This window comes from Tachyglossus aculeatus, chromosome 12, assembly GCF_015852505.1.
Source record: "Tachyglossus aculeatus isolate mTacAcu1 chromosome 12, mTacAcu1.pri, whole genome shotgun sequence".
Classification (NCBI taxonomy): Eukaryota; Metazoa; Chordata; class Mammalia; order Monotremata; family Tachyglossidae; genus Tachyglossus; species Tachyglossus aculeatus.
In genome coordinates, this window is record NC_052077.1 from 19,532,109 (window position 1) to 19,558,436 (window position 26,328).

The 26,328-nt window shown below is 41.3% G+C and overlaps 1 protein-coding gene and 1 non-coding gene across 2 annotated transcripts in view; both read right to left on the bottom strand.

Moving 5' to 3' along the window:
* Nucleotides 1–12,731, bottom strand: part of PRMT9 (protein arginine methyltransferase 9) — a 48,602-nt gene extending 35,871 nt beyond the window's left edge. The window contains exons 1-2 of the mRNA XM_038755093.1: nucleotides 12,557–12,731; nucleotides 963–1,111 (exon numbers count right to left, since the gene is read on the bottom strand). Of these exons, the coding sequence (XP_038611021.1) occupies nucleotides 963–1,111; nucleotides 12,557–12,712 (305 nt within the window). The 5' untranslated portion in view covers nucleotides 12,713–12,731. The remainder of the gene's footprint in view (nucleotides 1–962; nucleotides 1,112–12,556) is intronic.
* Nucleotides 12,732–18,860: 6,129 nt separating this feature from the next.
* Nucleotides 18,861–18,998, bottom strand: LOC119935906. Its single transcript, XR_005453503.1, has one exon. It is a non-coding gene; the product is annotated as a small nucleolar RNA SNORA7 (small nucleolar RNA).
* Nucleotides 18,999–26,328: the final 7,330 nt, after the last annotated feature.

Genomic DNA, 26,328 nt, shown 5'->3' on the forward strand with positions numbered 1-26,328 from the left:
GTTAATGCTACATTTCGGATATATTGAAATGTACTGCATACTGACCACTAAGAGTTAATACCTGGAAAAATCCTACCTGGTTAAAAAAAAAAAGTACATGGTCAGAGATCAGCAGTTACAATATGAACATTTATCGGTCCTTAAGCATTCGACTTTAGAGAAAGGCAATCGAAGAAGCGAAACAGATGAGAAAAGGTGGAGGGTTGATTCATTCATTCAATCTATTGATCATATTTATCAAGTGCTTACTGTACGCACAGCATTGTACTAAGCACTTGGAAGAGTAAAATACAACAATAAACAGACACAATCCCTGCCCATAACAAACTTACAGTGTGTGTGTGTCGGCGGCGGGGGGGTTGTTTACATTGTTACATGGCGGGGTGGGAGAAGATGTTGGAGCACGAATGGATAAAAATAATAATAATGATGGCATTTGTTAAGTGCTTCCTATGTGCAAAGCACTGTTCTAAGCACTGGGGGGAAACAAGGTGATCAGGTTGTCCCACATGGGGCTCACAGTCTTAATCCCCATTTTACAGATGAGGGAATGAGGCTCAGAGAAGTGAAGTGACTTGCCCAAGGTCACACGGCAGACATGTGGTGGAGCCGGGATTAGAACCCATGACCTCTGGCTCCCAAGCCCGGGCTCTTTCCACTGAGCCACGCTGCTTCTCTTGTGATGATCTTCACAAAGATCGTTTGAAGGCCATCTTCTTCCTTGGGCTATGCTCCCAACTACTCTATTTGAATTGAAAACCACCCTAAAAGATATTTAATTTTCTTTTTTTGTCTCACGGCACAAGTGGCTGAAAAGCAAGTGGGAACAAGAATGAGGAAACAAGGGGCAGGGAAAGAATAAAATGATGAAACAGATGAGGAAGAGCAGTTAAATCTTGGCATTAATTTAGATTTCCCCCACCCCCTCTCCAAATACAGTACTGAAACAATTGCCTACCCACCTGAATAGATGCTCCCCCATACTGTTACAAATTACTTCATCATCAGGAAACAGTTCCAAGGCTTGTTCATAGCATCCAAATAAGTCAGGTATTCGACTGAGTGCGGCCAGTTCTTCTGCCCATCTGAAGAGGGTGTACTGAAAGGTTTCCTTTAAAAAAATAAAAATAAAAAAATGTCAATCAGCAGTATTTATAGAGTACCTACTGCACACAGGGAACCACACTAAATGCTTAATAACAATTGCAGTGTTTGTTAAGCATTTACTGTGTGCCAGGCACTGTGCTAAACGCTGGGGTAATTGCGAGAGAATCAGATCCCATATGGGGCTCACATTCGGAGTAGGAGGGAGAAGAGGTATTGAATCCCCATTTTGCAAAGGAGGGAACCGAGGCCCAGAGAAGTCAAGACTTGCCCAAGGACATACAGCAGACAAATGGCAGAGACGGGATTAAAACCCAGGTCTTTTGACCCCTAGGCCCTTGCTCTTTCCACTAGGCCATGCTGCTTATGAGTCCAAGGGATTAGCAGATCTGACCCCTGACCTCAAGGGGCTTACCCTCAAGCTCAAGAGAGACAGACATTAAAATAAATTACAGCTAGGAGGCGGGAATCGAGTATAAAAATTGTACCAAAGTGCTACACGGAGGTGTGAGCGTTCAAGTGCTTAAGAGATACAGAAATGCCAAAGTGGCAGTTGGGAGGAAACACAGGCAGTGAGAGGCCTTTCCTATAACATAGGCCTTTCCTATAATTAGGAAAGGATTTTGGATTGCCCTTTTCAGTTACACGTGTCCTGACAGATTACTTTTAGCATTTATTATTATCATTATTAAACTAAGCCCCTCCTTTTCCTCTGGTCTTGGATTGCCCTTTTCAGTTACACATGTCCCAACAGATTACTTTTAGCATTTATCATTATCATTATTAAACTAAGCCCCTCCTTTTCCTCTGGTCTTGGATTGCCCTTTTCAGTTACACATGTCCCAACAGATTACTTTTAGCATTTATTATTATCATTATTAAACTAAGCCCCTCCTTTTCCTCTGGTCCTCCTCCCCTCCCCTTCGCCCCGGCTGCCTCCCTCTGCTCTACCCCCCTCCCTGCCCCACAGCACTTGTGTATATATGTCCATACTTATTATTCTATTTATTTTATTAAGATATAATTGTCCTTATATCTTCTTCGGGATTCAGTGAACACAAAAACATCGGAAACAATAAAATTATTTATTCTTTCTTATAGAAAAGCACTGTGGCTTAGTGGAAAGAGCAAAGGCCTGGGAATCTTCAGATCTGCGTTTCTTATTGCAGCGTTGCCACTTGCCTGCTCTGGGGCCTTAGGCAAGACACAACTTCTCTGGGCCTCAGTTTTCCTCATCTATGAAATAGGAATTAACTGTTCTCCCTACCCTCCAGAATGTGAGCCCCATTCGGGACAGGAATTTTGTCACACCTCATTACCTTGTACCTCTTCTAGTGCTTAGTTCACTGATTACTTGGCCCAGATTACTATTTTTATTGTTCTTGTTATTCTTATCAATGTCCTTTGTGCTATTTCAGTCTTTTCTTCCTGCTTACACTACATCTAAGCAATATCATTTGCTTTACTATGTCAGCATTTGCAAGTAATTTTCCTGATTAGTAGATTATCTAGCTCAGCATCAATCGTAGAGAAACAGCGTGGCTCAGTGGAAAGAGCACGGGCTTGGGAGACAGAGGCCATGGGTTCAAATCCCGGCTCCGCCAACTGTCAGCTGTGTGACTTTGGGCAAGTCACTTCACTTCTCTGTGCCTCGGTTACCTTATCTGTAAAATGGGGATTAAGACTGTGAGCCCCACGTCGGACGACCTGATCACTGGGGAAGCAGCGTGGCTCAGTGGAAACAGCACAGGCTTTGGAGTCGGAGTTCATGGGTTTGAATTCCGGCTCCGCCAATTGTCAGCTGTGTGACTTTGGACAAGTCACTTAACTTCTCTGGGCCTCAGTTACCTCATCTGTAAAATGGGGATTAAGATTATGAGCCCCCCGTGGGACAAGCTGATCACCCTGTAACCTCCCCAGCGCTTAGAACAGTGCTTTGCACATAGTAAGCGCTTAATAAATGCCATCATTATTATTATTATTATTATTAAGGGCCCTAACATATTACAAGTCTGCACTAGTTGCGGTAAGCAACAATAGGACGTCTGTTTCCCCCACTCTAGACTGTGAGCTCATGGTGGGCGGGGAATGTCACTGTTTATTGTTGTACTGTACTTTCTCAAGTGCTAAGTACTGTGCTCTGCACACAATAAGCACTCAATAAATATGACAATGAATAGGACAACCAACTAAAGACATTCTTTGTGTGTGCAAAATGTGGTCAAGACTGTGGATTTTGGATTGCCCTTTTCAGTTACACATGTCCTGACAGATTACTTTCAGCATTGATTATTATCATTATTAAACTAAGCCTCCCTTTCGCCCCGACTGCCTCCCTCTGCTCTACCCCCGTCCCTGTCCCACAGCAACTTGTGTATATATGTACATACTTATTATTCTATTTATTTTATTAATGATGTGTTTATATCCATAATTCTATTTATTTATAATGATGCTATTGATGCCTGTTTACTCGTTTCATTTTCTTGTCTGTCTCACCCCTTCTAAACTGTGAGCCTGTTGTTGGGTGGGGACTGTCTCTGTTGCTGAATTGTACTTTCCAAGCCCTTAGTACAGTGCTCTGCACACAGTAAGCACTCAATAAATACGATTGAATGAATGAATTTGTTAAGCACTTACTATATATCAAGCACTGTCAAACTCTGGGTAGATAAAAGTTAATAAAGTCAGACGAAATCCCAGTGTCTCACAAGAGTCTCACAGTCTATGTAGGAAGGAGAACAGGCATTGATTAGAAAACTGAGGCACGGAACAAGTTAGTGACTTGCCCAGGGTCACCCGGCAAGCAGCTGGTAGGGCTATTATGTTGCCAGCTTGTACTTCCCAAGTGCTTAGTACAGTGCTCTGCACACAGTAAGCGCTCAATAAATACGATTGAATGAATGAATGAATGAATGAATGCTAGAATTAGAACCCAGATCTTCCGACTCCCAGGACTGTGCTCTTTCAACTAGGCCACTCTGCTCTTCAATGGCATCTTCTTCAAATACAAAGACCATCAATATGGAAGAATGATGATGCTTGATTTCCCATCTATTTCATCATAATAAATGTGATCAGTAAGTTTCGCTTCCTGAAGAGTCTGTACTTTTAAAGAGAAACAATGTTGTGCTTAAGATCGAATTGTTTAGGATGAGTTTAAACAAGGGCGAAAATAAAACTGATAACACCATTTCTACTATAACAATATTGGGCATTAATTCAAGTGACTGGGATGGAAATTAGGACTCAATTTTCACAGGCTGACAAAGCACTCTATAGACAGGACAGTAATCCAGCCCAGTCTAGATGAATAATTCCAAGGAAAATACACTTTGAAATTTGTAAGTAGGGTTTTTGAATGAAAGGTATTGGAAATCCCTTCCCTCCAAAATCTAAATTTGCTGACATGTTCCAGTAATGCTCTCATTTGCGAAGATAAAACCCACTTTTATTGTTTATCCGACAGTTAAACTTTATCAAGGGCCAAAAGTGAGATCCTGGCTGAATCTATAGAAACACTTTTTAAAAGCATTCAGAGATCTGAACTACAAACAAAACACAAAAATTGGTTTGAATGAATGATTAAATGTGAAACCTTGTTTTCCCTCAGATATCCTAGCAGCAGTCAGTCCTTAAGAAAGGAATTAAGACATAATAGAATCTCAGCTACTACCATCTATGTAACACTGCTTACTCCTCCTTGCTATTCTGCCACTAATTTTGATGTTTTAACCCTGGGGTTCTTATCACTAATAAATAAAAGCTGGTGCAGGCCTGATACAAAATTCATTCATTCATTCATTCAATCATATTTATTGAGCGCTTATTGTGTGTAGAGCACTGTACTAAGCGCTTGGGAAGTACAAGTTGGCGACATATAGAAACGGTCCCTACCCAACAACGGGCTCACAGTCTAGAAGGGGGAGACAGACAACAAAACAAAACATGTGGACAGGTGTCAAGTCGTCAGAACAAACAGAATTAAAGCTAAATTCATTCATTCATTCAATCGTATTTATTGAGTGCTTACTGTGTGCAGAGCACTGTACTAAGCACTTGGGAAGTACAAGTTGGTGACATATAGAGATGGCCCCTACCCAACAACGGGCTCACAGTCTAGAAGGGGGAGACAGACGACAAAACAAAACATGTGAGCAGGTGTCAAGTCGTCAGAACAAATAGAATTAAAGCTAAATTCATTCATTCATTCAATCGTATTTATTAAGTGCTTACTGTGTGCAGAGCACTGTACTAAGCGCTTGGGAAGTACAAGTTGGTGACATATAGAGCTGGTCCCTACCCAACAACGGGCTCACAGTGTAGAAGGGGGAGACAGACAACAAAACAAAACGTGAGCAGGTGTCAAGTCATAAGAACAAATAGAATTAAAGTTAAATGCACATCATTAACAAAATAAATAGGATAGTAAATATGTACAAGTAAAATAAATAGAGTAATAAATCTGTACAAACATATATACAGGTGCTGTGGGGCGGGGAAGGAGGTGGGGCGGGGGGGGATGGGGAGGAGGAGAGGAAAAAGGGGGCTCAGTCTGGGCCTGTATTGAGGGAGAATGTTGGGCAGAAGGGAGGGGCAGAAAACAATCAATCAATCAATCATTGAATCGTATTTATTGAGTGCTTACTGTGTGCAGAGCACTGGACTACGTGCTTGGAAAGTACAATTTGGCAACAAGTTCTGACCATAAAGAAAATTTAGAGCAACTTCCTAATCAATCACTGGTATTCATTGGGCACATATTGTGTGCAGAGCCCTGTACTAAGCGCTTTTTAATGATATTTGTTAAGTGCTTACTATGTGTCAGGCACTGTACTATGAGCGCTGTGGCAGATACATGCATGGCAGAGTGGATAGAGCACAGACCTCCGAGTCAGAAGGTCATGGGTTCATTCATTCATTCAACCAACTGTAAGCGCTCAATAAATACTGTGCGCAGAGCGCTGTACTAAGCGCTTGGAAAGTACAATTCGGCAACAAATAGAGGCAACCCCTGCCCAACAATGGGCTCACAGTCTAGAAGATCGAAGCCCAGCTCTGCCACGTCTGCTGTGCGATCTTGGGCAAGTCACTTCACTTCTCTGGGCCTCAATTATCTCGGCTGTACAATGGGGATGAAGACCGTGAGCCCCACGTGGGACAGGAACTGGGCCCAACCCGATCTGCTTGGATCCACCCCAGTGTTTAATACAGTGCCTGGCACATAGTAAGCACTTAAATACCATTATTATTTATCAAATAGGCTAATCAGGTTGGAAACTGTCCATGTTCCACCTGGGGCTCACAGTCTTTATCCCCATTTTACAAAGGATATAACTGAGGCACAGATAAGCAACTTGCCATAGGTTAGGGTAGACAAGATGAGGAACCGGCATTAGAACTCGGGTCCTTCTGACTTCCAAGCCCGTACTCTATCCACTAAATACTTGGGGGAAACATCTATAGCATTCGTGACCCAAATTTTCACTTTCAAAATTCTTGGTCTAAAATCAGACACAGGTGCTTCCCAAGCGCTCAGTACTGTGCTCGGCAGCTAGTAAGCGCTCAATAATATCTGTTGCCGAACTGTACTTTCCAAGCACTTAGCACAGTGGTCTGCACACGGTAAGCGCTCAGTAAATACGAATGAATGGATGAATGAAATACGACTGAAAGAATGAAGGAATAGGAAGCGCTCAATAAATACAACTGAATGAATGAATAGTAAGCACTCAATAAATACGACAGAGTGAATGAATGAATATGACTGACTGAATAAATAGTAACTGCTCAGTAACTACGTACGAATGAATGAATGAATAGCAAGCGCTCAATAAGTACTACCGAATGAATGAAATACGATTGAGTAAATAAATGAATAGTAAGTGCTCAATAAATACGACCAAATGAATGAAATACGACTGAATGAACGAATAGTAAGCTCTCATATACGATTGAATGAACGAATAGTAAGAGAAGCAGCATGGCTCAGTGGAACGAGCACGGGCTTTGGAGTCAGAGGTCATGGGTTCGAATCCTGGCTCCGCCACTTGTCAGCTGCGTGGCAAGTCACTTCACTTCTCTGTGCCTCAGTTACCTCATCTGTAAAATGGGGATGAAAACTGGGAGCCCCACGTGGGACACCCTGATCACCTTGCAACCTTCCCAGCGCTGAGAACAGTGCTTTGCACATAGTAAGCGCTTAATAAATGCCATCATTATTATTATTATGAATGAATAGTAAGAGCTCAATAAACACGACTGAATGAATGAATGAAATATGATTGAATGAATGAATAGTAAGAGCTCAATAAATACGATTGAATGAATGAATGAAATACAATTGAATGAATGAACGACTAAGTGCTCAATAAATATGACTGACTCAGTAAATGACTGACAATGAAATACGACTGACTGCCTGAATGAATACTAACAGCTCAATAAATACGATTGAATGAATGAATGAAATACGATTGAATGAATGAACGAATAGTAAGCGCTCTATAAATACGACAATGAATGAATGAAATATGATTGAATGAATGAACAACTAGTAAGCGCTCAATAAATATGACTGACTCAATAAATATGACTGACTGAAAGAAATACGACTGAATGAATGAATACTAAAAGCTCAATAAATACGATTGAATGAATGAATGAAATATGATTGAATGAATGAATAGTAAGCGTTCAATAAATACAACTGAATGAATGAAGTACGATTGAATGAACGACTAGTAAGCGCTCAATAAATATGACTGACTCAATAAATATGACTGACTGAATGAATGAAATACGATTGAATGAATGAATGAACGAATGACTAGTAAGCACTCAATAAATATGACTGACTCAATAAATACGACTGACTGAATGAAATACGGCTGAATGAATGAATACTAAGAGCTCAATAAATACGTCTGAATGGATGAATAAAATACGATTGAATGAATGAACGACTAGTAAGCGCTCAATAAATATGACTGATTCAATAAATACGACTGACTGAATGAAATACAGCTGAATGAATGAATACTAAGAGCTCAATAAATACGACTGAATGGATGAATGAAATATGAATGAATGAATGAACGCCTAGTAAGCGCTCAATAAATATGACTGATTCAATAAATACGACTGACTGAATGAAATACGGCTGAATGAATGAATACTAAGAGCTCAATAAATGCGACTGAATGAATGAAATACAATTGAATGAATGAACGCCTAGTAAGCGCTCAATAAATATGACTGATTCAATAAATACGACTGACTGAATGGAATACGGCTGAATGAATGAATACTAAGAGGTCAATAAATACGACTGAATGAATGAATGAAATACGATTGAATGAATGAATGCCTAGTAATTGCTCAATAAATATGACTGACAATAAATACGACTGACTGAATGAAATACGGCTGAATCAATGAATACTAAGAGGTCAATAAATACGACTGAATGAATGAATGAAATACGATGAAGTGAATGAACAACTAGTAAGCACTCAATAAATATGACTGACTCAATAACCATGACTGACTGAATGAAATACGGCTGAATGAATGAATACTAAGAGCTCAATAAATACGATTGAATGAACGAATAGTGAGCGCTCAATAAATACGACTGACTGAATGAATGGAATACGGCTGACAATGAAATATGAATGATGAATGAATAGTAAGAGCTCAATAAATACAACTGAATGAATGAAATACAGTTGAATGAATGAACGACTAGTAAGCGCTCAATAAATACGACTGACTGAATGAATGAAATACGACTGAATGAATCAATAGCAAGAGCTCAATAAATATGATTGAATGAATGAACGACCAGTAAGCGCTCAATAAATACGACTGACTGAATGAATGAAATACGACTAAATGAATGAATAGCAAGAGCTCAATAAATACAATTGAATGAATGAACTAATAGTAAGCGCTCAATAAATACGACTGATTTAATGAAATACGACTGACTGAATGAATAGCAAGCGCTCAATAAATATGATTGAATGAATGAATGACTAGTAAGCGCTCAATAAAAATACGACTGACTGACTGAATGAAATACGACTGAACGAATAGCAAGCGCTCGATAAATACGATTGAATGAATGAACTAGTAAGCGCTCAATAAAAATACGACTGACTGAATGAATAGCAAGAGCTCAATAAATACGATTGAATGAATGAACTACTAGTAAGCGCTCAATAAATACGACTGACTGACTGAATGAGATACGACTGAATGAATGAATAGCAAGAGCTCGATAAATATGACTGAATGAATGAACGACTAGTAAGCGCTCAATAAATACAACTGACTGAATGAATAGCAAGAGCTCAATAAATACGATTGAATGAATGAATGAACAGTAAGCGCTCAATAAATATGACTGACTGAATGAAATACGACTGAATGAATAGCAAGCGCTCAATAAATACGATTGAATGAATGAACGACTAGTAAGCGCTCAATAAATACGGCTGCCTGACTGAATAAAATACGACTGAATGAATGAATAGCAAAAGCTCAATTAATACGATTGAATGAATGAACGACTAGTAAGCGCTCAATAAATACGACTGACTGACTGAATGAAATACAACTGACTGAATGAATAGCAAGCGCTCAATAAATACGATTGAATAAATGAACGACTAGTAAGCGCTCAATAAATACGACTGACTGAATGAATGAAATACGACTGACTGAATGAATAGCAAGCGCTCAACAAATACGACTGAATGAATGAATGACTAGTAAGCGCTCAATAAATACAACTGACTGAATGAATGGAATATGACTGACTGAATGAATAGCAAGAGCTCAATAAACAGGATTGAATGAATGAACGACTAGTAAGCGCTCAATAAATATGACTGACTGAATGAAATACGACTGAATGAATGAATAGAAAGAGCTCAATAAATACGACTGAATGAATGAACCACTAGTAAGCACTCAATAAAAATACGACTGACTGAATGAATGGAATACGACTGAATGAATGAATAGCAAGCGCTCAATAAATACGACAATGAATGAACTAGTAAGCGCTCAATAAAAATACGACTGACTGACTGAATGAATAGCAAGAGCTCAATAAATATGATTGAATGAATGAACGAATAGTAAGCGCTCAATAAATACGACTGACTGAATGAATGGAATATGACCAACTGAATGAATAGCAAGAGCTCAATAAACACGACTGAATGAATGAACGACTAGTAAGTGCTCAATAAATACGACTGACTGACTGAAGGAAATACGACTGAATGAATGAATAGCAAGCGCTCAATAAATACGATTGAATGAATGAACGACTAGTAAGCGCTCAACAAATACGACTGACTGACTGAATGAAATACGACTGACTGAATGAACAGCAAGCGCTCAATAAATACGATTGAATGAATGAACGACTGGTAAGCGCTCAATAAATACGACCGACTGAATGAATGAAATACGACTGAATGAATGAATAGCAAGCGCTCAATAAATACGATTGAATGAACGAACGACCAGAAAGCGCTCAATAAAAATACGACTGACTGAATGAATGGAATATGACTGAATGAATAGCAAGCGCTCAATAAATACGATTGGATGAATGAACTCGTAAGCGCTCAATAAAAATACGACTGACTGAATGAATAGCAAGCGCTCAATAAATACGACTGACTGAATGAATAGCAAGCGCTCAATAAATACGATTGAATAAATGAACGACTAGTAAGCGCTCAATAAATACGACTGACTGAATGAATGAAATACGACTGACTGAATGAATAGCAAGCGCTCAACAAATACGACTGAATGAATGAACGACTAGTAAGCGCTCAATACAACTGACTGAATGAATGGAATATGACTGACTGAATGAATAGCAAGAGCTCAATAAACAGGATTGAATGAATGAACGACTAGTAAGCGCTCAATAAATATGACTGACTGAATGAAATACGACAATGAATGAATAGAAAGAGCTCAATAAATACGACTGAATGAATGAACCACTAGTAAGCGCTCAATAAAAATACGACTGACTGAATGAATGGAATACAACTGAATGAATGAATAGCAAGCGCTCAATAAATACGACTGAATGAATGAACTAGTAAGCGCTCAATAAAAATACGACTGACTGACTGAATGAATAGCAAGAGCTCAATAAATACGATTGAATGAATGAACGAATAGTAAGCGCTCAATAAATACGACTGACTGAATGAATGGAATATGACCGACTGAATGAATAGCAAGAGTTCAATAAACACGATTGAATGAATGAACGACTAGTAAGTGCTCAATAAATACAACTGACTGAAGGAAATACGACTGAATGAATGAATAGCAAGCGCTCAATAAATACGATTGAATGAATGAACGACTAGTAAGCGCTCAACAAATACGACTGACTGACTGAATGAAATACGACTGACTGAATGAACAGCAAGCGCTCAATAAATACGATTGAATGAATGAACGACTGGTAAGCGCTCAATAAATACGACCGACTGAATGAATGAAATACGACTGAATGAATGAATAGCAAGCGCTCAATAAATACGATTGAATGAATGAACGACCAGTAAGCGCTCAATAAAAATACGACTGACTGAATGAATGGAATACGACTGAATGAATGAATAGCAAGCGCTCAATAAATACGATTGGATGAATGAACTCGTAAGCGCTCAATAAAAATACGACTGACTGAATGAATAGCAAGCGCTCAATAAATACGACTGACTGAATGAATAGCAAGCGCTCAATAAATACGACTGAATGAATGAACGACTAGTAAGCGCTCAACAAATACGACTGACTGACTGAATGAAATACGACTGAATGAATGAATAGCAAACGCTCAATAAATACGACTGAATGAATAGTAAGCGCTCAATAAATACGACTGACTGACTGACTGAAATACGACTGAATGAATGAATAGCAAGCGCTCAATAAATACGACTGAATGAATGACTAGTAAGCGCTCAATAAATACGACTGACTGAATGAAAGAAATGCGACTGAATGAATGAATAGCGAGCGCTCAATAAATACGACTGAATGAATGAACTAGCAAGCGCTCAATAAAAATACGACTGACTGAATGAATGAATAGCAAGAGCTCAATAAATACGATTGAATGAATGAACGACTAGTGAGCGCTCAAACACGATTGGATGAGTGAGTCAGCGCGGAGGGGAGGTGTGAGGAGAATAACGTCGACGCACACTTCCGGTGCCTCACGCGTCACTTCCGGTCTCTCTCAGCGGGCCCACCGAGCTGGGGGCGTTGGCGTTCGATAGCCGGCCCGCTCCGTCCCCACACTGCCGCTTTCTGAGGAAAGAAAGGGCCCCCGTGGGTGGGGGGGGGGATCGGGAATAAAGGCCATGAGGGAGGGAGGGAAGGAGAGATCGCTCACCTTGACATCTGCCTTGAGCTGTGGCGCTAGGTTGAGCACGAGGAGGTAGTGGGCGTAGGCGGTGCCGAAGTCCCGGCTCTCCAGGCAGTGCTGAGCGCTGTGCAGCGAGCGGGACACCAGCTGGTGCCGGCCCCGCCGCAGCCGGCAGTTGGGCATTGGGGCGCCGCCCGGCCGGGGCACAAGGCTCACAATGGCGGGGGTCGGGGGGGAGGAAGGGGCGCGCGCACGCGCAGAGGGGTCGGCGTCGACGAGCCGTGCGTCAGGGGGGGGCGCGCGCGTCTCGCCCCGCCCCCTGCACCTCTCCGCCAATCAGGAGGAGGGGGCGGGGCTTCCGGCACTCCCAGACTCCTCCGCGGCCGGGGCGGGGCCTCCCCTCAGGGGCCGCGTCTGGGGAGCCTTCAGTGAAGAGGGCGAAAGGGTCGAGGTGTAATTGTTATTAGTATCATTATGTATTATAATATATTATATGTTTATGTTATATAGAATATATTATCTCATTATGTATTATAATATATGATATGCTATATACAATACATTATCATTATTATTATAGAGAAGCAGCGTGGCTCTGTGGGAAAGGGCACGGGCCTTTCATTCCTTCAGTCGTATTTAGTGAGCGCTTACTGTGTGCGGAGCAGCGTGGCTCAGTGGAAAAGAGCACGGGCCTTTCATATAATTATTATTATCATATATTATATGTTATATAGAATATATTATAATTATTGGAATAGAGAAGCAGCGTGGCTCTGTGGGAAAGGGCACGGGCCTTTCATTCCTCCATCGTATTTAGTGAGCGCTTACTGTGTGCAGAGCAGCGTGGCTCAGTGGAAAAGAGCACGGGCCTTGCATTCAGATAATTACTATTATTATTATATATTATATTATTATATGTTATAATTTATTATAATTATCATAGAGAAGCAGCAGTGGCTCAGTGGAAAAGGGCACGGGCCTTTCATTCATATAATAATAATAATTATTATATATTATATGTTATATGTGTTATATATGTTATGTATAATATATTATAATTATTACTATAGAGAAGCAGCGTGGCTCAGTGGAAAAGAGCACGGGCCTTTCATTCATTCATTCATTCAATCAATTGTATTTAGTGAGCGCTTACTGTGTGCAGAGCAGCGTGGCTCAGTGGAAAAGAGCACGGGCCTTTCATATAATTATTATTATCATATATTATATGTTATATATAATATATTATAATTATTGTAATAGAGAAGCAGCGTGGCTCTGTGGGAAAGGGCACGGGCCTTTCATTCCTCCATCGTATTTAGTGAGCGCTTACTGTGTGCAGAGCAGCGTGGCTCAGTGGAAAAGAGCACGGGCCTTGCATTCAGATAATTACTATTATTATTATATAATATATTATTATATGTTATAATTTATTATAATTATTATAGAGAAGCAGCAGTAGCTCAGTGGAAAAGGGCACGGGCCTTTCATTCATATAATAATAATAATTATTATATATTATATTATTATATGTTATGTATAATATAATTATTACTATAGAGAAGCAGCGTGGCTCAGTGGAAAAGAGCACGGGCCTTTCATTCATTCATTCATTCAATCAATTGTGTTTAGTGAGCGCGTACTGTGTGCAGAGCAGCGTGGTTCAGTGGAAAAGAGCACGGGCCTTTCATTCATATAATTATTATTATCATATATTATATGTTATATATAATATATTATAATTATTGTAATAGAGAAGCAGCGTGGCTCTGTGGGAAAGGGCACGGGCCTTTCATTCCTTCAGTGGTATTTAGTGAGCGCTTACTGTGTGCAGAGCAGCGTGGCTCAGTGGAAAAGAGCACGGCCTTTCATTCATACAATTGTTATTATCATTATATATTATATGTTATATATGATATAATTATTATAGAGAAGCAGCGTGGCTCAGTGGAAAAGAGCACGGGCCTTTCATTCATATAATAATAATAATTATTATGTATTATATTGTTATATGTTATATATGTTATGTATAATATATTATAATTATTACTATAGAGAAGCAGCGTGGCTCAGTGGAAAAGAGCACGGGCCTTTCATTCATTCATTCATTCAATCAATTGTATTTAGTGAGCGCTTACTGTGTGCAGAGCAGCGTGGTTCAGTGGAAAAGAGCACGGGCCTTTCATTCATATAATTATTATTATCATATATTATATGTTATATATAATATATTATAATTATTGTAATAGAGAAGCAGCGTGGCTCTGTGGGAAAGGGCACGGGCCTTTCATTCCTTCAGTCGTATTTAGTGAGCGCTTACTGTGTGCAGAGCAGCGTGGCTCAGTGGAAAAGAGCACGGGCCTTGCATTCAGATAATTACTATTATTATTATATATTATATTATTATATGTTATAATTTATTATAATTATTATAGAGAAGCAGCGTGGCTTAGTGGAAAAGGGCACGGGCCTTTCATTCATATAATAATAATTATTATTATTATATATTATATGTTATGTGTGTTATATGTTATGTATAATATATTATAATTATTACTATAGAGAAGCAGCGTGGCTCAGTGGAAAAGAGCACGGGCCTTTCATTCATTCATTCATTCAATCAATTGTGTTTAGTGAGCGCTTACTGTGTGCAGAGCAGCGTGGCTCAGTGGAAAAGAGCACGGGCCTTTCATTCATATAATTATTATTAACATATATTATATGTTATATATAATATATTATAATTATTGTAATAGAGAAGCAGCGTGGCTCTGTGGGAAAGGGCACGGGCCTTTCATTCCTTCAGTCGTATTTAGTGAGCGCTTACTGTGTGCAGAGCAGCGTGGCTCAGTGGAAAAGAGCATGGGCCTTTCATTCATATAATTATTATTATGTATTATAATATATTATTGTATGCTATATATAATATATTATAATTATTATAGAGAAACAGCGTGGCTCAGTGGAAAAGGGCATGGGTGTTTCATTCATTCAATCGTATTGAGCGCTTACTGTGTGCAGAGCAGCGTGGCTTAGTGGAAAAGAGCACGGGCCTTTCACTCATATAATTATTATTACATATTATAATATATTATTATATGCTCTATATAATATATTATAATTATAGAGAAGCCGTGTGGCTCAGTGGAGAAGAGCACGGGCCTTTCATTCATATAATTATTATTATATATTATAATATATTATATGCTATATATAATATAGTGATTATAGAGAAGCAGCATGGCTCAGTGGAAAAGAGCACAGGCCTTTCATTCATATAATTATTATTATTGCATATTATAATATATTATATGCTATATGTAATACATTATGATTATTATAGAGAAGCAGCGTGGCTCTGGAAAAGGGCATGGGCCTTTCATTCATTCATTCAGTAGTATTTATTGAGCGCTTACTGTGTGCAGAGCAGCGTGGCTCAGTGGAAAGAGCATGGGCCTTTCATTCATATAATTATTATATATTATTGTATGCTATATATAATATATTATAATTATTATAGAGAAGCAGTGTGGCTCAGTGGAAAAGAGCACGGGCCATTCATTCAGTCATTTTTATTGAGCCCTTACTGTGTGCAGAGCACTGTACTAAACACTTGGGAAGTCCAAGTTGGCAACATCTAGAGGCGGTCCCTACCCAACAGCGGGCTCACAGTCTAGAAGGGGGAGACAGACAACAAAGCATATTAACAAAATAAAAGAAGTAGAATAAATGTGTACAAGTAAAATAAATAGAGTAATAAATATGTACAAACATATACATATACAGGTGCTGTGGGGAGGGGAAGGAGGTAAGGCAGGGGAGAGGGGGAGGAGGGGGAGAGGAAGGAGGGGACTCAGTCTGGGAAGGCCTCCTGGAGGAGGTGAGCTCTCAGGAGGGCTTTGAAGAGAGCTAGAGAGCCTTGGAGTCAGGTCATGGGTTCAAATCCCTGCTCCGCCAATTGTCAGCTGTGTGACTTTGGGCAAGTCGCTTAACTTCTCTGGGCCTCATTTATCTCATCTGTAAAATGGGGATTAAGACTGTGAGCCCTCCGTGAGACAACCTGATCACATTGTAACCTTCCCAGCACTTAGAACGGTGCTTTGCACATAGTGCTTAATAAATGTCATCATTATTATTATTATTGATGATGGCATTTGTTACTATGTGCCAAGCACTCTTCTAAGCACTGAGGGCAGGATACAAGGTAATAATAATAATGGCATTTGCTAAGCGCTTACTGTGTGCCCAGCACTCTTCTAAGAACTGGGGGTGGGATACAAGGTAGTAATAATAATAATAATAATGGCATTTGTTAAGCACTTACTATGTGCCAAGCACTGTTCTAAGCACTGAGGGGGGGAATAAAAGGTAATACTAATAATGGCATTTGTTAAGCGCTTATTATGCATAAAGCATATTCCAAGCGCTGGGAAGGATACAAGGTAGGGACCGTCTCTATATGTTGCCAACTTGTACTTCCCAAGCGCTTAGTACAGCGCTCTGCACACAGTAAGCACTCAATAAATACGATTGAAGGAATGAATAATAATAATTAATAATAATGGCATTTGTTAAGTGTTTACTGTGTGTAAAGCGCTGTTCTAAGCACTGGGGAGGATACAAGCTGATCAGGGTGTCTCACGTGGGGCCCACAGTCTTCATCCCCATTTTACAGATGAGGGAACTGAGGCACAGAGAAGTTAAGTGATTCACCCAAAGACGCACAGCTGACCATTGGAGGAGCTGAGATTTGAACCCATGACCTCTAACTCCCAAGCCCGGGCTCTTTCCATTGAGCCCTGCTGCTTTCTCCACAGGGGGCTCCCAGAGCCCGTGCTCTTTCCACTGAGCCACACTGCTTCTCCAGCAGCCATGAGTAAAACTGCAGGTTTCCTTCTCATTCCTGCACACATTATTATTATTATATTATTATGGTATTTTTAAGCACTTACTACGTGCCAAGCCCTGTTCTAAGTGCTAATAATAATGATAGCATTTGTTAAGCGCTTACTATGTGCTGAGCGTTGATAAGCGGCGGAGCCGGGATTAGAACTTTGGGCAAGCCGCTTAACTTCTCTGTTCGTCAGTTCCCTCATCTGTAAAATGGGGATGAAGACTGTGAGTCCGACGTGGGACAACCTGATAACCATGTATCTAACCCAGTGCTTAGGACAGTGCTTGGCACATAGTAAGCGCTTAAAAAATACCATCATTATTATTATCAGCTTTTTAATGCCTCAGTTAGTGGGTCCTGAATTATAATATTTATTCATTCAATCTTATTGAGTGATTACTGTATGCAGAGCACTGTATTAAGGGCTTGGAAGGTACACTCCGTAAAATAATAATGAATAAGTATGGTAATGGTTAAGCACGTACTATGTGCCAAGCACTGTTCTAAGTGGTGGGGTAGATACAAGATAATTGGGTTGAACACAGTCCCTGTCCCACATAGGGCTCACAGACTTCAGCCCCATTTTACAGGACGGAACTGAGACACAGCTTGTCACGTCAACCAAAGCCACGTTTGGGTGCCAGTTTCGTACGCAAATCACTATGGCTTTGGTTGACGTGAGCATACTACAAAAGAGAGTTTTTCTAAACATGCAGTTGTTCAAGAACAGGACTCCCAGCATTATATGTTGCCAATCTGTACTTCCCAAGCGCTTAGTACAGTGCTCTGCACATAGTAAGCGCTCAATAAATACAATAAATAAATACGATTGATGATGATGATTATCAGATGACCCATTAACTTTATTTTATTATAGTGTACATTCATCGCTCTACCTACCCGGAGTCAAAGCAGCCGAAATATGCCATCTACTCTGATGTCATCATGCTGGGCAAACTCACGATGCCTTTCTGATGCTTCCAACTTTGTTTCCCTTGTTTTGTCTTATGCTCTCAAGTGGTCTCCGATCCATAGAGACTCCATGGGCTCATCTCTCTCAGAACACCCCACCTCCATTGGTAATGTTCTAGTAGTAGTATATATGTATATATGTTTGTACATATTTATTACTCTTTATTTTACTTGTACATATCTATTCTATTTATTTTATTTTGTTAGTATGTTTGGTTTTGTTCTCTGTCTCCCCCTTTTAGACTGTGAGCCCACTGTTGGGTAGGGACTTTCTCTATATGTTGCCAATTTGTACTTCCCAAGCGCTTAGTACAGTGCTCTGCACATAGTAAGCGCTCAATAAATACGATTGATGATGATCCAAAGGGTTCTCTTGGTAAAAATACACCTTCTTCCATGCAGTAAACCCGAGTCTCCACCCTCAACTCTCTCTCCCATGCCGCTGCTGCCCAATACAGGTGAGTTTTGACCTGTAGCAGATTGTCTTCCACTGGCTGGCCACTGACCAAGCTAGGAATGGAATAGGTAGGCCTCTGTTGGACTCTCCCTCCCATAGCCGAGACTGGGAGAGTACTGGAAACTCTCCAGGGACGATCCTGAGAGCAGATTGTCTTGCAGGATATTAATGCCATGTGGTAGAAATGTTGTTTTCATATTCATTCATTCATATTTATTGAGTGCTTACTGTGTGCAGAGCACTGCACTAAGTGCTTGGGAAGTACAAGTCGGCAACATATAGAGACGGTCCCTACCCAACAACGGGCTCACAGTCTAGAAGGGGGGAGACAGACAACAAAACGAAACATGTAGACGGGTGTCAAAGTCGTCAGAACAAATAGAATGATAGCTATATGCATATAATTACCAAAATAAATAGAATAGTAAATATGGACAATCAATCAATCAATAGTATTTATTGAGCACTTACTGTGTGCAGAGCACTGTACTAAGCGCTTGGGAAGTCCAAGTTGGCAACACACAGAGACGGTCCCTACCCAACCTCGGGCTCACAGTCTAGAAGGGGGAGACAGAGAACAAAACCAAACGTATTAACAGAATAAAATAAATGGAATAGATATGTACAAGTTAGAGTAATAAATACGTACAAACATGTATACATCTATACAGATGCTGTGGGGAGGGGAAGGAGGTAAGCCGGGCGGGATGGAGAGGGGGACGAGGGGGAGAGGAAGGAAGGGGCTCAGTCTGGGAAGGCCTCCTGGAGGAGGTGAGCTCTCATAGAACAAAACCAAACACGTTGACAAAATAAGATAAATGGAATAGATATGTACCAGCAAAATAAATAAATAGATCGATGATGCTGATGGTGATGCGGGTGCCTGTGTGACAAGTAAAATAGAGTAATAAATCTATACAAATATATACAAGTGCTGTGGGGAGGGGAAGGAGGTAGGTCGAGGGGGATGGGGAGGAGGAGAGGAAAAAGGGGGCTCAGTCTGGGAAGGCCTCCCGGAGGAGGTGAGCTCTCAGTAGGGCTTTGAAGGGAGGAAGAGAGCTAGCTTGGCGGGTGTGTGGAGGGAGGGCATTCCAGGCCAGGGGAAGGACGTGGGCTGGAGGTCGTCAGCGGGACAGGCGAGAACGAGGCACGGTGAGGAGGTTAACAGCAGAGGAGCGGAGGGTGCGGACTGGGCTGGAGACGGAGAGAAGGGAGGTGAGGTAAGGGGGTGACGGGATGGAGAGCCTTGAAGCCTAGAATGAAGAGTTTAATAACAGCATCATCATCATCATCATCAATCGTATTTATTGAGCGCTTACTGTGTGCAGAGCACTGTACTGAGCGCTTGGGAAGTACAAGTTTGCAACATATAGAGACAGTCCCTACCCAACAGTGGGCTCACAGTCTAAAAGGGGGAGACAGAGAACAAAACCAAACATACTAACAAAATAAAATAAATAGAATAGATATGTACAAGTAATATAAATAAATGGAGCAATAAATATGTACAAACAAGCAATAAATATGTACAAACAACAAAAATTTATGCATCTTAGCATAAATTGCCTAAGTAGGATAAAGATGTACAAACAATATGTACAATAAATATGTACAAACAAGCAATAAATATGTACAAACAACAAAAATTTATGCATCTTAGCATAAATTGCCTAAGTAGGATAAAGATATAAGGAAGGGAAGGGAATAGAGAGCCTGGTGCCCTGTGACCTCATAGATGCTGGCAGTGGGAAGGGAAGAGACAAGTGGGAAGAGCAGCAATAGAGAAGATTAGTAGGACTCAAGTGCTTAGTACAGTGCTTTGCACACAGTAAGCACTCAATAAATGATTGAATGAATGAATGATTCTAGCAACTAGCAGAGGGGGGAATTAAATGGTACGGTCATTTACCTATTTTGTGATTTTGCCGAGATGTGTTTAAGGTATCCAAGGGGGTCCCTGATTCTGTACAAAGTTACATCATATGACGCTTTTAAACCCTGGGCGCCGTAGTCCATTGGCTTCCAATATGATTTTGATTCACAGAAGTTTCATAAAATAATTATGCATTCTTGGTAATTCTCAGACCTCACTAAACTTGGCATTTGAAAACACCTAGCAGATAATTAAAAGCATTCAAGCAGTTAATCAGTTAATAAAATATAAGGCCAGAGTTTGGCGTCACCTAAAAATTTCCTCGGATTTCAAACACTCTTTTAGAGAGTCCAAAATAATTTTTTAGGGAATTTAGGGCCACTGCATTGTAAGATCCTCGAGGGCAGGGATTGGGTCTACCAATTCTTCTGTATTCTCCCGAGTGCTTAGTACAACGTTTTGCACTTGGTAGGATTCATTGTCATATTTAATGAGTACTTACTGTGTGCAGAGCTCTGTATTAAGTGCTTGGGAGAGTACAACGTAACAATAAAAGAGCTTACAGCTCAATAAATACTATTGATTGATTCCTTCATTGATATTTTAAAAACTTTTTTGAGAAAATTGTTGTAGCACTATAATAGTGCGTTGACTTGTTTCCTTTTCTTGTGTTAGATATTGCATGTAGGGTGCCAGGCTGAATTAATGCAGGGGCTTTGGGGGGCTGCAGCCTGGGGCCCTGGGCTAGGAGCGGGGGGAGTTCCCAGGCACCCTCTCTCCAGGGATAAGGAATTCAAACTGCTGTGTCCTCAGATGGCACAAAAAAGTACTTTTTTCTTCCGAACTCAGGAAATGCTGTTTGTTTTTGACAGTCTTAGGAAAACTCTTTTTTTTGTATTTGTTTTCTACTCTTTCTGCCTTCTAAGAAAAACTGCATTCTAAGAAAACCGCAGATGTCTAGAAGGTAGTTATAATGTGGTTGCCTTTCACCATGTCCTGGTCAACTTACTGACAGAGCTCATTGTACTAAACCAGGAAGCAAAACCAAGTGAAACATCTTGTCAGTCCTGACAAGGGTGACAGTCTGCTTTTAAAGGGACAGTCCCCATTATTGAACTAGGTGTCCTACGAAGTTGCCTCGGGTTTGGAAAAACATCGCTTTCTTCCATGTGAATGGCCAAGTCCCAACCCAGTTACACGCCTACCTGCGTGGCTACCGGCGTGGGTACCACTTAGAACATTAGGAAAGAAGAGCAGGGTTTTTACAATGGATGTGCAATGGTTTGGGCTTCTTGCCAGGGTGAGACTGGGATTATTGCTTCCTCATGCACACGTGGTCATTCAGTCTCTCCTGTCCTGTCGCCAGAGCTGGAGTGGAGATTCTTACCGCACAGCGAGTAGGAAGGTGGGAATCTGGTCCCCGGCTCCTGGCCGAAAGCCAAGACTGCTGAGGTTTGCCACTTCCCCTTTTCCTCCTGAGTGACTCCTGCTCATTCCCCTTGTGACCCTCTGATGAGTGATGGGGTGAGAGGAGCAAGGGCAGTCCCATAAGACATTCAGCCCTTGGCCCTGGCAGGAAGGAATCCGATCTGACAGTCAGAACTGGCAATTAAAAGAATTTTAGAGGGTGGATGGAACACTCAAGTTTCACCACCAAATTAACACTCAATGTTCAGGAAATTTAAAAAATCTATAGTATTTGTTAAGCGCTTATTATATACCAGGCGCTCTTTTAAGCACTGGGGAAGATACAACCTAATCAGTTTGGACACGGTCCCTGTCCCACATAGGGCTCACAGTCTTAATCCCGATTTTATGGATGAGGTAAGAGAGGCACAGGGAAATTAAGTAATTTGCCTAGGGTTACACAGCAGATCAATCAATCAATCAATCGTATTTATTGAGCGCTTACTATGTGCAGAGCACTGTACTAAGCGCTTGGGAAGTACAAATTGGCAGATAAATGGCAGAGCTAGCATGGGCCTGATTCCCAGGCCCGTGCTCTATCCACTAGGCCACACTGCTTCCCCTTTATCCTATTACCTACTCTGTTGGCCTCATTCTGTTCCTATTCTATTCAGGAACCAGTTTACCTTTGTGCTACACCCTTAACAGAGAAAAGTTGATGATCCGATTTACTTAGATGGTAATGCCATTCTTCAGAGGCAACTGGATTTTCAGATTATTGAGAAGATGGTTAGCTGAACAATAAAAGAAATGACAAGAAGTCCTTCTATTGAAATATTGCGAGTTAACACAAGCTGCAGACTGTGAGCCCGTTGTTGGGTAGGGGTTGTCTCTGTATGTTCCCGATTTGTACTTTCCAAGCGCTTAGTACAGTGCTCTGCACACAGTAAGCACTCAATAAATGTGATTGAATGAATGAATGAATCTCATAGCACTTCTAAATTTGCCTCATTTCAGATGTACAATCCATTGGGTTCCATTTTACAGCCCAAGCTTCCTTTATGGCATTAACTCCAGGGACATGAGGGCATACAAGGAGCCACAGGGAAATAGAAAACCAGTCTAAAAGCTGCAATGAAGGCAAATGGGGGAGAAAGCTTTTAAAGTATGGGGAGGGCGGTGGAGTGGGAGAGATCTGGGGGTGAGTGAGGATTACCTGATTGCCAGACAGTCACCAGAGAGGGGCAAGATGTCCACTGTACTTCTGATGAAATAATCAGTTAAAAACAAAACAATGCAAATAATTGAATGCCACCAACACCACTTTCCCTCCCCATTTCCATTCCCATAGGCATCCCCCAAAACAAATCAAACAATTCCCAGGGAGAAGTCTCTGAGATCTTCAATGAGCAACAGGAAATGCACTTACTCCCCAAGAAAGAGGAGGAGCAGCTGAAATCAAGCCTAGCTAACCTCAATTACACACCCACCTTCTTTTCCAGAGTCCTCTGTGCCAGCTTAATGACCCAGAGACACCACCGAGAACTCCAATGCTGAAAACCTCGGACTCTCCAACCCTGGAATTTCTACCAGGAATCTGACAGAACTTGGATTCACAAACGTACTTTTTCTGTCCCCAACTCAGGAAATGTTGTTTGTTTTTGACAGTCTTAGGAAACCTTTTTTTTTGGCATTTGTTTTCTACTCTTTCTGCCTTCTAAGAAAAACTGCATTCTAAGAAAACCACAGATGTCAAGAAGGTAGTTATAATGTGGTTGCCTTTCACCATGTACCGGTCAACGTATCGACAGTTCTCATTATACTAAACAAGGAAGCAGAACCAAGTGAAACATTTTGTCAGTCCTGACAAAGGTGACAGTCTGCTTTTAAAGGGATGGTCCCCATTATTGAGCTAGATGCCATAAGAAGTTGCCTAGGATTTGGAAAAACATCCTTCAACTGAATGGGCAAGTCCCAATCCAATTTTTTCAGTCCATGTCCTGTACTTAGTAAGTTTCTTTGGACTAGGGACAGATTTGAGTGTGCGTGTGTGTGTGTGTAGGGCCCAGATCATGGTGGATATTTGTTTATAATAATAATTGTATTTGTTAAGTACTTACTATGTGCTAAAACTGCACTATATTAAGTGCTGGGATAGATGAGAAGCAGCGTGGCTTAGTGGAAAGAGCCCAGGCTTGGGAGTCAGAGGTCATGGGTTCTAACCCACTTCTGCCATTTGTCAGCTGTGTGACTTTGGGCAAGTCACTTAACTTCTCTAGGCCTCAGTTACCTTATCTGTAAAATGGGGATGAAGACTGTGAGCCCCCCTCCCCGCCCCCCCGCAGGACAACCTGGTCACCTTGTAACCTCCCCAGCGCTTAGAACAGTGCTTTGCGCAATGCCAGCATTATTATTATTATTCTCTGGGCCTCAGTTCCCTCATCTGTAAAATGGGGATGAAGACTGTGAGCACCCCCCCCCCCCCAGCAGGACAACCTGGTCACCTTGTAACCTCCCCAGCACTTAGAACAGTGCTTTGCGCAATGCCAGCATTATTATTATTATTCTCTGGGCCTCAGTTCCCTCATCTGTAAAATGGGGATGAAGACTGTGAGCCCCCCCCCCCAGCAGGACAACCTGGTCACCTTGTAACCTCCCCAGCGCTTAGAACAGTGCTTTGCGCAATGCCAGCATTATTATTATTATTCTCTGGGCCTCAGTTCCCTCATCTGTAAAATGGGGATGAAGACTGTGAGCCCCCCCCCCAGCAGGACAACCTGGTCACCTTGTAACCTCCCCAGCGCTTAGAACAGTGCTTTGCGCAATGCCAGCATTATTATTATTATTATCTGGGCCTCAGTTCCCTCATCTGTAAAATGGGGATGAAGACTGTGAGCACCCCCCCCCCCCCCCCAGCAGGACAACCTGGTCACCTTGTAACCTCCCCAGCGCTTAGAACAGTGCTTTGCTCAATGCCAGTATTATTATTATTATTATTCTTCTCTGGGACTCAGTTCCCTCATCTGTAAAATGGGGATGAAGACTGTGAGCACCCCACCCCCCCCCCCCCCCCCCCCCCCCCAGCAGGACAACCTGGTCACCTTGTAACCTCCCCAGCGCTTAGAACAGTGCTTTGCTCAATGCCAGTATTATTATTATTATTATTATTCTCTGGGACTCAGTTCCCTCATCTGTAAAATGGGGATGAAGCCTGTGAGCCCTACATGGGACACCCTGATTACCTTATATCTACCCTAGCGCTTAGAACAGTGCTTTGCACATAGCACGCGCTTAACAGATGCCATCATTATTATAAGAGAATCAGGTCCCCCAGGGAGCTCATGCTTTAAATAGGAGGGAGCATAGGTATTAAATCCCCATTTGGCAGGTGAGGGAACTGAGGCCAGAGAAGTTAAGCGATTTGTCCGAGGTCACATAGCAGTTAAGTGGTGGAGTCAGGATTACAACACAAGTCCTGGGACTCCCAGATCTGTGGTCTTTCCATCAGGCCACGTTGTTTCTTTATCCATCTACATATGTGCATATAGCTTTGATTCTATTTGTTCTGACGATTTTGACACCTGTCTACATGTTTTGTTTTGTTACCTGTCTCCCCCTTCTAGACTGTGAGCCCATTGTTGTGTAGGGACCGTCTCTATAGGTTGCTGACTTGTACTTGCCAAGCATTTAGTACAGTGCTCTGCGCCCAGTAAGTGCTTAACAAATATGATTGAATGAATGAATCTACCTGGATATTTATTCATCGCTCCATTACTCTTTGCTTGATTTCTTCAGATATTTATGTATTGATCTATGCGTTCATTTTTGTGGCACTCTTTACACCACAAATTATCTTAGAGGCTGAGTTTCTCAGCTGCTGTTCCCAGTACTCCTTCCCTGTTATTTGGTTAATATGTTTTGTTTTGATGTCTGTCTCCCCCTTCTAGACTGTGAGCCCGCTGTTGGGTAGGGACCGTCTCTATATGTTGCCAACTTGTACTTCCCAAGCGCTTAGTACAGTGCTCTGCACAAGTAAGCGCTCAGTAAATATGACTGAATGAATGAATGAATGAGTGTTCACAGTCAGATTAGTGATCAGGGGAGCCTGGAGGGCTCTCCAGGTTGATAATTCACCTCTTCTCCTTCCCCCTCTCCTCCCTAAGCAAGAACATGCCCTGTCCCTGAACCCACTCTGCTTT